The 13,310-nt window shown below is 39.5% G+C and overlaps 1 protein-coding gene across 1 annotated transcript; it reads right to left on the bottom strand.

The window, feature by feature from the left end:
• Window positions 1–7,841: 7,841 nt before the first annotated feature.
• On the bottom strand, window positions 7,842–12,850 carry LOC126095656 (uncharacterized). The gene is made up of 5 exons (XM_049910414.1): window positions 12,740–12,850; window positions 12,036–12,172; window positions 9,596–9,660; window positions 9,294–9,377; window positions 7,842–7,963 (listed from the first exon to the last, which is right to left on the bottom strand). Exons 1-5 carry the CDS (start codon window positions 12,848–12,850, stop codon window positions 7,842–7,844), a joined length of 519 nt encoding a protein of 172 aa, XP_049766371.1.
• Window positions 12,851–13,310: the final 460 nt, after the last annotated feature.

Here is a 13,310-nt window from a genome sequence, read left to right as displayed (position 1 = left end):
ATCCACCTACCAACATCCAGTTGCCACCACATTACGCAATCACTGTAACGGAATAATACAATAACGTACAGTGAAGGATCAGCTTATTGGATGTTTTAGTGTGCACAAATATAAGGTAACTTATAACTGAATTCATGTACCTACCTTGATTTTTTCCCTATTACAACACTTCTCAGGTTCCTCTCCATTTGAACTATGGTTACCGAGTGTCCTAGTTTGTGGAAAAAATGAAAGCCGCAAAACATTAAATAATGTTGTTTGATCTTTGGTAAGAAGAGAGTATTCAGATTTACTGTGGATTTAGTGAAATTGTGGGAGGTAGTAAATATAGTTTTGTGAAAGCCTCCCAGTGATGGAGGCGTCTGCCGACGCTGCCAGAAGTACAGCTGTGAGGACGGGGCGTGAGGCGTGCTTCGGTAGCTCAGTTGGACATAAGTTCCGTTTCAGCCGCGCTCGCGAGTGGCCGCTCTTAACTGTTGCGCTGCACTTCCGTGTTTACATCGCTGTACTTGTGCTTCGCCGAGTGCCGTCCGTCCGTTAATCTCCGTGTTCGTTCCTGTTCCTTGTGATCTGATCGCTCCTTCTGGTCTTGCTGCTGCTACTTGGAATTTCGGTTGTTTAACCGAAATTGCTTTGCTGGATTAACCATGGCTACAAACCTCAGGAAGAATACTCTGGTATTTGCTTTTGACAAGGAATCCCGTCCTGTTCAGCTGACATCCTTGGAAATAGATGACTGGATTACACAGGTAATTGGTCTCAGTTCTGAAACCGTTCATACCTGGCAACTGGATCAGGAAAAATACTGTGTTTTTGTCAAGTTAATCAGTGCTTCGACTGTTGATAAAGTGTTACGAAAGTGGGGCTATGAAGTAGATTTTGTGCATAGAAATGGTTATAAAAGTAAGGTTTCCATCTATAGAGCGGACATTCATTACAAAACCGTTCGTGTCTTGAATCTTCCCATTGAAATTGAAAATGATAAGATTAAGGAAGCTCTTTTAAACTACGGAGACGTTAAATCAATTGCAAATGAAAGATGGTCGCCTCGCTTTAAACTGCAGTGTTTTAACGGGGTCCGCTGTGTAGAGATGGACGTTAAGACGAATATTCCGTCTCACATAACTGTTTGTGGGTATAAGGCACAAATTGTTTATACAGGTCAGGAAGCTACATGTCATATATGTAACGAAACCGGCCACTTCAGACAGGAATGTCCGCGGCGAACTGTTGTTCTTAGAAGTAATTTGATACAGCGTCAGAAGCTTACCTTAAATGATCTGTTACCAAAGAATAGCCCGGAACAACTGGTCGAGGATATTAACGCAGCGGGACAAGCTGATGTCTCCCTTCACGATAACAGTCAATTTCCCCCGTTAACAACAAAAGGAAACCCCGTTGCCACTACTCGTGAAACTGAAATGCAACCAAAAAAACGACCTCTGGATATAACTGATAGTTGTTCAGAGGACGAGCTGTCTTGTCCCACTCCCTCACTTCGCAAGCAAAAACAGTGCGATGAGAAGGCAGAGGAACCTGAAGGCAAAATGCGAATGGAAACTAATGAACAGAAAGATAATACACATACGGTACCAGGAAATGAAGGGGGTGTAAGCAGCATTAATTTGCAAGAAACAACAGGTGCAGTAGCCGATTGCAAAGATCAGAATCTATCTGTTAATAAACAAATTCAGGGAGAGGTTGCAAAACTGCAGTCTCCATTTGTTTCCCTCGATCAGAAAGTGAGTGAAATTAATAAAGAACGAGGAAGTGGTGGCCAAACTGAAATCACGGTCAACACCTCAGGGCAGGCGCCGGCAACTGAAATTGCTAAAGCGTCTGCTGCTGCTCCAGATAAGCCGCGAAGTAAAATACCGACGCAACCAAATGAGAATGTAGCTCGTAACCAAGGGAAGGGAAAATCCAGTAGGGGCGACCCAAGCCCAAAGAATGTTCAGTCCGAAACGGTCGTACACGAATCACTGGAGGAAAAATCAGAAAGTTTACCAGGAAATCAGTCTGCTTGCGGTACAAGAGAAAACATCAGAAGAAGAAAAAAACGGGACAGTAACTAATAAACTGATTGAAGTGTTATTCCATGTTCAGCCTTCCGAGAAAACTGTTACAGCTTAACTGAACCCTGAACCACAGTAAACTAAATTAGTTCAACAAAACAACTACATAGTGACAGCACAATGACGCAATCTTATTCTGTCACCACTATAAACATAAATAAAATCACGACCGGTTTGAAACTATCGGCCCTTAAGGAATTTTTGTACGAATCCGCGACTGATATTGCCCTGTTACAAGAAGTTCTAATTTCGGATTTGGTAATTCCCGGTTTTGTCAGTTACATAAATGTGTCTCCCGAAACAAGTGTTGGAACAGCTATTTTGGTAAGGGAAGGGATTACAGTAAGCGAGGTGGAACGACTGGAATCCGGAAGGGGAATATGACTAAAAATCTATGATGTGACTATCATCAACTTGTACGCCCCTTCAGGAAGTTCTCATCGAGCTGACAGGGCACGTTTCTTCAAAGATGACTTCATATACTTGTTAAGGAAATCACCAAGACAGTTATTACTTGGAGGTGATTTTAATTGTGTTTTAAATCGAAAAGATCAGTTACCTAATTTTAATTTCTCAAGTGAACTAAAACAATTAGTTACTGTTTTAGAATGAAAGAATATATGGGAAATCAAATACCCGTCCACTGTTGAGTTCACTTACGTCACGGCAACATCACGTAGCAGGATTGATAGACTATATATTTATAAAAATCTTGTAACTTCCGTGACAAAAGTAGAAACCATTCCTACGTACTTTTCAGACCATTCAAGTGTCTTAGCTTGCATAAATCTAACAAGACAGCCGGTTCGCCGATTCAAGAATCAGTGGAATTTGAACACTTCCTTGTTAGTAAATCATGATTTAGAAGATCTAATTAAAGAAACATGGGCAATATGCCTGCGAGCCCGTAGTAGATATGCCACTGCTATTGACTGGTGGGTTAACATGGCAAAGCCAAAGTTGAGGAAAGTTCTTATTCAATACAGTGCCCAGAGCGCAAGAGAAATGAAATGCACTATAGAGTATTACTATTCCGTTTTGAGAGATCTATATGATCAAGTCTCAGAAGGTTCCTCACTTCGGATAGCAGACATCAAAAAAGTCAAAGCCAACTTACTTAATATCAAGAGAAGTCAAATGGAAGGATTGAAAATAAAATCGAAGGCAAATTCGGTGTCAGCAGATGAAACTACTTCCCTGTATCATTTAGTGAAGCATACGAAAAACGGGAGAAGGACTTTTATTGAAGAAATTCGAACAATACACGGTACGATTCTCAGAACCCAGCTGGATATCATGGACGAGATTTATCGCTATTAATGCGAGCTATATTCTGTACATCAAAGTATTGATGCTTCCTTGGAAGAATTCCTTGACATCCTAGCCCCACAGCTGACAGAAGATGACAACGAAAATTTTCTCGAGGTTGTCAGTGAAGAAGACGTGTATGAGACTCTGTGCGCCTCACCATCAAAAAAATCACCAGGACCGGATGGTCTGCCAGCAGAGTTTTACATCCATTACTGGCCAATAGTAGGTGCGAAAATCACGGACATTGTAAATGAGGTTATTTAAGGTAAAATGATTCCGGCTGAGTTTAAGGAGAGTAAAATTGTTCTGGTGCCAAAAAATAATGGAAACAAAGATTTAAATAATTTTCGTCCAATTTCACTGCTGAATTCTGATTATAAATTAATAGCTAGAATAATAAACAAGAGAATTTCATGCCTTACAGATAAAGTTATTAGTCAACATCAGAACTGTGCGCAAGGCAGAACCATTTTTCAAAATCTAGCGGAATTCAGGGATATCAGTGCAATAACTTCTGTAACAAACATAAAGTGTGCTTTATTGTTTTTAGATTTTTATAAGGCGTTCGATGTAGTAAACCATGAATATCTTTTACAGACATTGAAGAAAATAGGTTTCAACGATAGGATTATACAGTTGATTAAGAACATAGCAACTGGAATAAATGCTAAAATAGCGGTGAATTGTCAACAATCCAGGCCGATGCAAATACAACGAGGTGTTCCTCAAGGAAGTCCTCTGTCCATGTCGCTCTTCGCAATTTCGCTGGAACCTTTCCTCCGTCATGTCCATGCTACATTAAAAGGCTTAACATTATCAGGAAACAAAACAGTTATAAGAGCCTACGCTGACGATATAGGGGTCATTATAAGGAATAATGACGAGGTAACCACGCTAGCAACAGTGATTGATTCGTACTGTAGAGCATCTGGAGCCAATGCAAACGGAAAAAAAAGTAAGATGTTAAATCTCAGAGGTTTTGATAATATCAACGTCGAGTGGGCAAAATTAGTCCGACAACATAAAACACTTGGGATCACCCTGACAGCATGCCCTATGAAAATGACGGCTTTAAATTGGAAAGTTGCAGCAGATTAAGTGCAAGGAGCCATTGTAGAGAATTTAACTCGATATATGAACCAAGTTCAAAGAACACAGTATATCAACTCATGCATCCTTGCTAAGGCTTATTATACTGCCCAGCTGTCTCCAATACCGATAATGATAGCGAGGAGAATAATGTCCAAAATCACAAAATTTTTGTGGAGAGGTGAAGTGTTCAGAGTACCTGCTAAAGTAGCCACTTTAGATCCTAAAAATGGTGGACTAGGGTTAACTGATATAACGGATAAAGCCTCTGCTCTTTTTATCAAAAGGCAAGTTAATTTAATAAGAGACTCGCGAGAAAGCATAACCAGCCAACTTTTCGAGATCATTAAACCTCCAAGCCTGCTTCCCCCGATTGACGTGCAGAATATCAACAGTCGCTTACAGCACGTGAGGATTTTCTATGTTGAGTTTAGTTATGTCAGTGTTGAACTCAGGCAGTCCGACACTTAACATCGAGAGCCATAATGCGGGAACGAAAGAAAAGCGAAGGAAGAAACAAAATAGAACGACAGTTTCCAAACATTGAGTGGACTGAGATTTGGAAAAACATTAGTTCTAATGTGCTCAAGTCTAATATAAAAACTTCATGGTACAAGACAGTTAACAACATAGTTAGCACCAATCAAAGACTGCACGCAATCGGACTCTGTGAAACAAATTTATGTCAACAATGCCATCTAGTTGACACAGTAATTCATCGATATACTTGCAGTGGTCACATTAATAGTTGGAAGTGGATCCGGGAGCAAATAGCTCTGATTACAAGAACATCCCCTGAGTATATATCGCTGTCATTGATACACAGGGCTGAAGCACGCTATTTCCCAGAAGCAAAAAATAATGCTGTCTACTGGTTGCTGGAAAATTTTGTTAACTAAGTCCTTAACAAATTAGGATCCGATAGCATCATAGAGTTCAAGGTACACATGCTGTGTGAGTTCCACAAAATTAGAAGGTATTCGAATCACAAGAAAAAGTTCGGTAATATGCTAAAAATTGTATTTGAAAGAATGGGAATTGGCTAATATAAAAAAGAAGACTGTGTTGACAGTGATGTATTGTAATTACCTTAAGGATACTATTTAAGATTTTACAGTATATTTATGATGTGTGCTTTTTCTACTTCAGAGAGTAATTTTTTGAAATTTAAGCTAATGTACAGAACTTATGTGACATTGAGATTGTGTGTCTAATAGTGCCACACACAAAACATGAAAGGTGCATTATTGGCTTATACTAGAAATTTGGAAATAGACAGTTTTTATAGAAATCTCCTTATCGATTGGTTAAAACCATAAGATTCCATCTGATAAATGTAATATTCAGAGGCTGGCACATTGCCCTGTTCATTTTTGCAGTGAAAGACTGATTATATAGATCTGATCACTTCAAATACTTAGATTCAAATAATGTCCAGAAAGTGTAGTTGGAAGGCTAGTCAACTTTATTATGTATCTCCTTTCCGCCATTCTCAAGTATTTATGTTTAATTTAATTCTTTCCGGTGATTTAGTCAGTAACACAATCTTCTGTTGTCCTTCCTTAATGTCAGCGCAATTGAAATGATCAAACCGTTTTGTTTGAATAACTTCATGTATGTATAACTTAGTATGTATTTGGTATGTGTAACATTGTTTATTTTTAATAAAGGTTTTATAAAAAAAAAGGTTGGTAGAGCACTTGCCCACGAAAGGCAAAGGTCCCGAGTTCGAGTCTCGGTCGGGCTCACAGTTTTAATCTGCCAGGAAGTTTCATATCAGCGCACACTCCGCTACAGAGTGAAAATCTTATTCTGGAATTTGCTGTTTCTTTTAAAAAATTAAAAGTTCTTAAGACTGAGGCTTATAAAGTTTTGCTTAGTAAATGATCACATTGCTGCCTGTTGTAAATCGCAGAAGGTGAGTCAGTATCTTGTAAATTTGTCAACATTGTGTCTAAATGCCGTAAAAGTCGTGAATTGTACTTGTGGAAAGTTGGATGCTTGCTAAGCACTTGTTTCTTTCGGGTATTGAAAGTGCATATTAATAGTGTAATAAGATCCACAGGTTATCCTTTACCACTATTTATGAAAACAATAATTTCTTTATTCAAAAGACAGTGAGAAGTAACCTGTTAGTGAGTTCCAATTAACTTCCAGTTTAAACCGTAAAGTATTTAACTGAGAGAGACAACCTGTTACCAGCTCATAATTTTTCAGTGAACAACATTTATAATTCTATGTCAATTAGGAAAGTGTTTGAAAAATAATAATTAACCTATGTCCAATTTATGATTCTGCAGTGAATATTAATAGTAATGTTATAAAGACCATTCAGTTTGAATAAGCCCTGAAAGTAATAATGTGTTTCGTTATCTGTTATATTTACGCAAATAGTATTTGCTGTTCTAGCTGTTAGTTCGAACCTTAACGTTAACATATGCAAGTGTCAGAGTTCATTGCACTCGCGTGTTGTAAAGTATAGGTTGTGCCTATCCGCTAAAGTAAGTAATAACTATTTTTTGGAACAATAATGTTACTCATTCTCTTGCCTAATTAGGCTGGCGACCGTTTTCTTTATTCTTTGAACAGTGTGGATAGGTAAAGTATTGTTTGTTACTGTTTAAATATTTACGTAATTCTGACTTTCCTTTCCGATAAGCCACCCTATTTAGGTACAACTCGGTCAACATAACAAAATTCCTCTCAGAGGGTAACACTGCTCTGTTTATACCGCATTGCTTTAACTACATAGTTTTATTTCACGACCTGCCTCTTACTTTAAGGTTATGGTATAGCAGTAGCAGACAGGGACTGTTATACGCTGTCGTAGTTCAACGTTCGTTCACTACAGCAGAAAGTCCATTTGTTGTGATGAAATTGTTGCACTTGACCGAAAGTTTCTAGACTATGGAAGACAGTTTCGGAAGGATCCCAAAGCGGGAACGCGACCTTTCATTGTCTCAACAGGTTTGTAATACGTGAAATTCTCAGGCGGGACCGTAGATATAATTAAGTGAAGCTAGTAGCATCGAAATAATAACGTACTAAAAATATATTTCCACACTTCCGGCATGTACCTTCTTATCTTAAGATGTTCGTTTTGATGTACATTGTCTTTATGTGTATGTAAAAGTAAATTTTCCAGATCGTGTCCTGGATATTTTAATCTTTTTCTCAACCTACATACATATCTGAAATATGTTAAGTGAGAAGTAATTCTTAATAATTCAATGGTAGAGAATTATACTTTAAATTTAACAACATTAACTGCTTCTTGCTACGAAAAGGAAATTTTACCGCCAGGGTGAGAAACAAAGACGATATCAAAATGCGCTACGTAAATATTTATTTATCAGAAGTACAGCATTAACAGACCACTTTCTGAAATTTAGACTTGTCCACTTCAGTGTGATTACCGACAACTTCCCATATCAGTTCCATCAATTCGTCGCTGGGTTCTTTGACAGTTGTGAAGATTTGTGCCACTTCTGCAACAGAAACGTTCGCTTTATGCAATTTTGAACTGGCTGTCAGACAGGATTAAACGTATCTTGTATCCTTACAGAATAAGATGATGATGATGTTTGGTTTGTGGGGCGCTCAACTGCGTGGTTATCAGCGCCCGTACAATTATCCAATCTTTTGCTCAGTCCAATTTCGCCACTTTCCTGGATGATGATGAAATGATGAGGACAACACAAACACCCAGTCATCTCGAGGCAGGTGAAAATCCCTGACCTGCCGGGAATCGAACCCGGGACCCCGTGCTCGGGAAGCGAGAACGCTACCGCGAGACCACGAGCGGCGGACCCTTACAGAATAAGCGGATGTTGAATATTGTCGTACATTTCCCTACAACTACTAATTTAAAGAATACTCATTCAGACTGATGTCACTGGCATATTTACCTGACTACAATAATACAATAATGTTCTCTAACATCTCAGTTAAATTGTCTCATGGCAGTACATTCGTGGAAGTAATAAATCACTAACTGAAAAAAGGTCTGAAAGGTCAAAAATAAAAATTAAAGTTAACGTCTCCTTGACGACAAGGTTGTTAGAGATCTAGCATAATTTCTGATTGGAGAAGAATTGGAAAGATAAACGGCAGAGTATGTTTCAAACAAGTTATTCCTGAATTTGCTTTAAGACTTTTAGGGAGATCTGAATGTCCGGAGTATGAATGGTTGGTCGGTGATTTGAACCAGAGTGCCCCCTAACGAGTGTCCAGTGTGTTTCCACCGCTTCATTCTGTCAGTGAAGCTAGTTTACAGATCAATACCGAAAGTGATGTGAAAGTATTAACAGAATCATGTGACAAAAGACGTTTCCTACCAAAATAGAGTTACTATTGTACCAAGTTCAGACGAGAAGAACTTCAGTATCCAAGGAAAAGGATAGAATATTGGTCTCATTGTGGGATACATATATTCAAGGATTTTTACGACTGTATGTGTCTCGGTGGAATTGAGAAATCTATGTTGTAAAAGTAAAGACATTTCTAACGCAAGACCTGAGTGGTGAGACGAACAATGAATCCCTCGGGTAGACTTGTGGGGTCGGTTATTTCAGATTTCCCATGTCTGTCCCGTTTTGGTGTACATGTGACTTGTAATGTCGGTAAGGATAGCGAGTGTTTCGGACGTTGAAGGCGTTTGTTGTTGTGGCTAGCTTAATACTCTCACAAAGTATGAAATGGAAAGACAAACTTAATTTCCATAGCAGACATCGACAATGGAAAACAATCGTCATTGCTCCTTTATTACGCACAAAATACTTCAGAATTCGTTAGTGGAAGAAGATGACAGAGACTAACCATATCCTAGAAAACAGTAGTGGTCAATGACGAAATCCTCGTGTGAGTACACTACGTTATATGGTCCGCTCAGTATAGAGTTCCCTGGAAAGAGAGAAAAGTATGTAACAATTTATGCACATGTCTACAAATCGTGCCAATTAGAAGTACTGTTTGCTACAATGTCTAGGTCTAGTTGCTCCAGAGTAATAAGATAACATTAAAATATCGCGTGTATTCTCTTCCACCAAAAAACATAAAAAGGCCTCTATGCTCCAAACGGAAAACTATCTTACGTTTATGAAAGTGCGAGTTTCACTTACATACGCCTTGGTAGACCTTATCCATCTTGTTTCCAGTGAAGGTTACAAGGCTGTTGAGGGGAAAGCTGAAAAAAGAGAATATTCCCAGTAAGTTCAAATGTTTATGACATGCCCATGTGTAATATACTGACATTCTCTATAGTAGAATATAAAAATGTTTCTAGGGCGCAGTCTTTTTGTTGAAATCGGCCCTAACATTCTCCAATATCCTTCAAGCCAGTGCTGCACTAAAGCCGTGTTGCATTTGTTTTTTTGTGATTCTTTATATTGTGTTTCTGAATTTAGGAAGCGAATCTACAATTATATCATGTGAGGTGTAGTCTTCATGGCGTGGCAGCGCCGTTGCGATAATCAGGTACTAAATAGTGGCTTAGTACAGCGCCGCATCATGTAAGATAATGAATGTGAACACGATACTGTTCTGACATAAGTTCGTGACAGCTTAAAATTGCACACTGGACCGGAGCAGAAATCCGAAATCTTGTCCTTCGCAAACAATTCTCTAACGATAGAGCTGCCAATATTTTTTATGCAAACCTTACTGAGGCCGTCGCAACATACCGTCCTTGCGTTGCATACCTGGAGGACGGATAACGCTGTCCTGCATTCAATTTTGCTCTCCTTCTAATTTCAGAAATGTGGTCACTCCATCGCAGAGTCTTAGATTCATTCGGTAATTCCAACGTACATTCAGACGTCGCCTGCTATCTCTATGAATGATGTTCTTAGTTACGTATGTCGGTTCACTTAAGTACTATGCATATCGCCTGTACAAGTTGTAAGTTTGAAAAAAAAAAACAGAAAAATGGACCCTATTTTGGTGGTATCTTTATCTGTATAACATCATGATTCCTGCATAAATGTGATCCACATAGAGTACGCTTCTCAATCTTCAACCGTTGTCAGATGCCGGCGATTCGTTCGCAGTTTAAATCATGTGAAGTAAATATAAAACAATAAGGAAAGGAAAGTATTACAAAGTAAGCACGTATGCAAATAAAACACTACAAGAATGACGATACTGTACTAGCAATGTTTACAATCGTCTTACTTATTATCATCTCGCATTGAATATTCGGTTGAAGTCACGTACGGTTGAAGTCATAGGATATGTGTTCTGTTTTTTTTCCCCCAAAACACAGCTACATTAGAGTTGCTGTCAACACGGATAATTCCGGGAAAGACCAGTTCGCTCAAGTCTGCGTACATTTCGGAACATTTTTGGAAGAATTTCGCAGTCAGTGGAAGAAAAAAAGGCTCTGAGCACTATGGGACTTAACATCTGTGGTCATCACTCCCATAGAACTTAGAACTACTGAAACCTAACTAACCTAAGGACATCACACACATCCATGCCCGAGGCAGGATTCGAATCGGCGACCGTAGCGGTCACGCGGTTCCAGACTGAAGCGCCTAGAACCGCACGGCCACACTGGCCGGCAGTCAATGGAAGGAGTAGACCGCGTAGCAATGTACACTTCATAAGTCACAAGTGACAACCATTCTCTGACCAGAACTGCTTACAGCACCAGCTGCTCCATACGAACGTGATGACAAGAGCTGGCAAACAGAAAGCATATTTATATGCGATGCGCTTTTGAATGGACTGCCTCACTTTCATTATTTGTTGTTTAACTTTCAATTAGCAACTTATTTCTTACATTTTCCATTCACTGAGAGTGTTCCAGCGTAAATTCAAGCGCCGACTGGCCGGTCGGGAACGTTAGAGCAGAGAGGGCTGTGAGGAAGACGCCAGTCAAGTGCACCCGGTCCGACCCCTCTCTCGGACGACGATGTGACGGCAGCGACCTCTACGCAAAGCGAACACAAGCGCTGCACGCGACTGGTCGCAGCCCGGTTCTGTGAGTTCTGCGAGAAGCGTCAAGACCAGCAACGTGGATAGAAGCATTCACTGTACTAACTGTATATACTGAAGAGATTTCTTTTTCGTCTGTAGTGCTTTACTCGCGACACATCTGTAATTCTCAGAGTTTCTGTGAATAAAAGTCATTAATACGATTTTCTGGAGTTGTAGTCTAGTGTTGGCTAGTTATCCAGGAGACAGGTTTCCTAGGCACCCCACATTTGAGGAGTAGGCAGGATACAACAGAGAGAACTAGAAATCTAAATACCCAGTCTGAAGTTCACCGGCAGATTAAAACTGTTAATACACAAACTAACACCTCCTGGTAGTTTAAAAACGTTAATATACAGACTGTACTAGACAAGAGGTATTGTAATATATGCGGACTGTTTTAATAGCAGTACATGTATCACTTTCCATTGCTCTCAGTGGAATGCGTTACGTTCAGACAGTAACGAGTATAACTTTCTTAAAACAAGAAAATTATAACTCATTTACTCGGTCCGTCAGAATCTAACCGTTGTAATCACTGGAAATGTGCCAGCTAACATTAAGCAGGTTAGTGTAGTAACTTACAGTGGCGCCTTGCTGAAGTTGCCAGTGAGGTACATCTCGGTGTCACTTTCCCCAGGAGACTGGACGTACGTGACGCAGCCCAGGTCAAACAGGCCGGGTACCTGATACTGGTATTGCTGGTACCACGGCTTCTCCTCCTGTGGATCCAAAACAGTGCTTGTAAGTACAGTATTCAAAGCATGTGACACTAACTACCCTAGTGTGCAAAGTGGACGGTTTAAAAGATGATCAAGTGAAATTATACCGGCGTAAAATTAAAGACGAAATTTTCCTTGAAAAAAGTTCAGTGGAACGAAATACTAACTCAACGGACGAACACGTTGAAGGATTTAACTACGCCAGTACAACTGAAGTGGACGTATGTGCAATATCACAGCTAGTAACTGAGGTATACTTTGTAGTTATTTTGTTTTGGATGTCATATATATATAAAAGATCTTAGCTTGAGTAAGATTATGCTGTCAACTCAGGAAGTTCCTCACTTAAGGTTTTAAGGAGTTCTGTTAGAGATTACATTTCTAAGAAGACGGTTCACGTGACGCTAATTAACTGTATATACTTTTCTAATGTCTTACATAAACTACGTACCTTATTTCTTACTGTCATAAAGACTTTAAGAGCTGCTTCTAACATTATTTAAAGTAACCATAAAGACATTTTATGTATGTTTGTATGCTACCTCTCCTCTACTGCTGCTAACTTACGGTTGTCATGAAGAACTTCTCAGTGGAGGCAGCTGGCAGTACACAGCCCACAGTTTCTGAGGAAGCACCCTCCGCCAGCAAGGGCAGCACCAGGAGCAGCAGCGAAAACATCTGTCGGCAAAAACAACGCTCACTCTTTGTAGAAACGAGTGGAATTTAAGATATGCCTCTACACAAACCACAGATCCTTCAAAGACCACAGGTGAGATTTCCATATGCTCTCGCTCACTATGTGAAAACTATTAGTCCTATGGAAGAATTGAACAGGGCATTTTTGTAGGAAATTTAATTTAGACAAATTTTGTTCTGGTATACGCTACCGCTGGATGACACGTTTTTCGAGTTACGTAAGAAAAATGCATATGTACCTCAATTTTCTGCGTATTTCCTGAAAAAAATCGGAAACTACGGCCTCTAGGACTAATAGTCTGGACATAGCGGACGATAGAATATGGAAATTGGCATGTGGTATTTGAAGACGTTACAGGTTACATAAAACCCATAGGTAAGGGCAGCTGACTCATCCCAATTACGTCGTAATTTTAGTGTGTGTTATTACTTCGAGCAGTTA

The sequence above is a fragment of the Schistocerca cancellata genome, chromosome 8 (assembly GCF_023864275.1).
Source record: "Schistocerca cancellata isolate TAMUIC-IGC-003103 chromosome 8, iqSchCanc2.1, whole genome shotgun sequence".
Classification (NCBI taxonomy): Eukaryota; Metazoa; Arthropoda; class Insecta; order Orthoptera; family Acrididae; genus Schistocerca; species Schistocerca cancellata.
The sequence above is the reverse complement of the archived record's forward strand: the minus strand, read 5'-3'. Positions and strand labels throughout refer to the sequence as shown.

What these genes read in the sequence shown, in the direction of transcription:
- LOC126095656 (XM_049910414.1), bottom strand. Translation starts at nt 12,850, where the DNA reads ATGTTTTCGCTGCTGCTCCTGGTGCTGCCCTTGCTGGCGGAGGGTGCT. An exon ending in AGAAGTTCTTCATGACAACC is followed by an intron (nt 12,173 to 12,739) that starts GTAAGTTAGCAG and finishes TTGGATCCACAG; the next exon opens with GAGGAGAAGCCGTGGTACCA. An exon ending in TAAGGTCTACCAAGGCGTAT is followed by an intron (nt 9,378 to 9,595) that starts GTAAGTGAAACT and finishes CTCTCTTTCCAG; the next exon opens with GGAACTCTATACTGAGCGGA.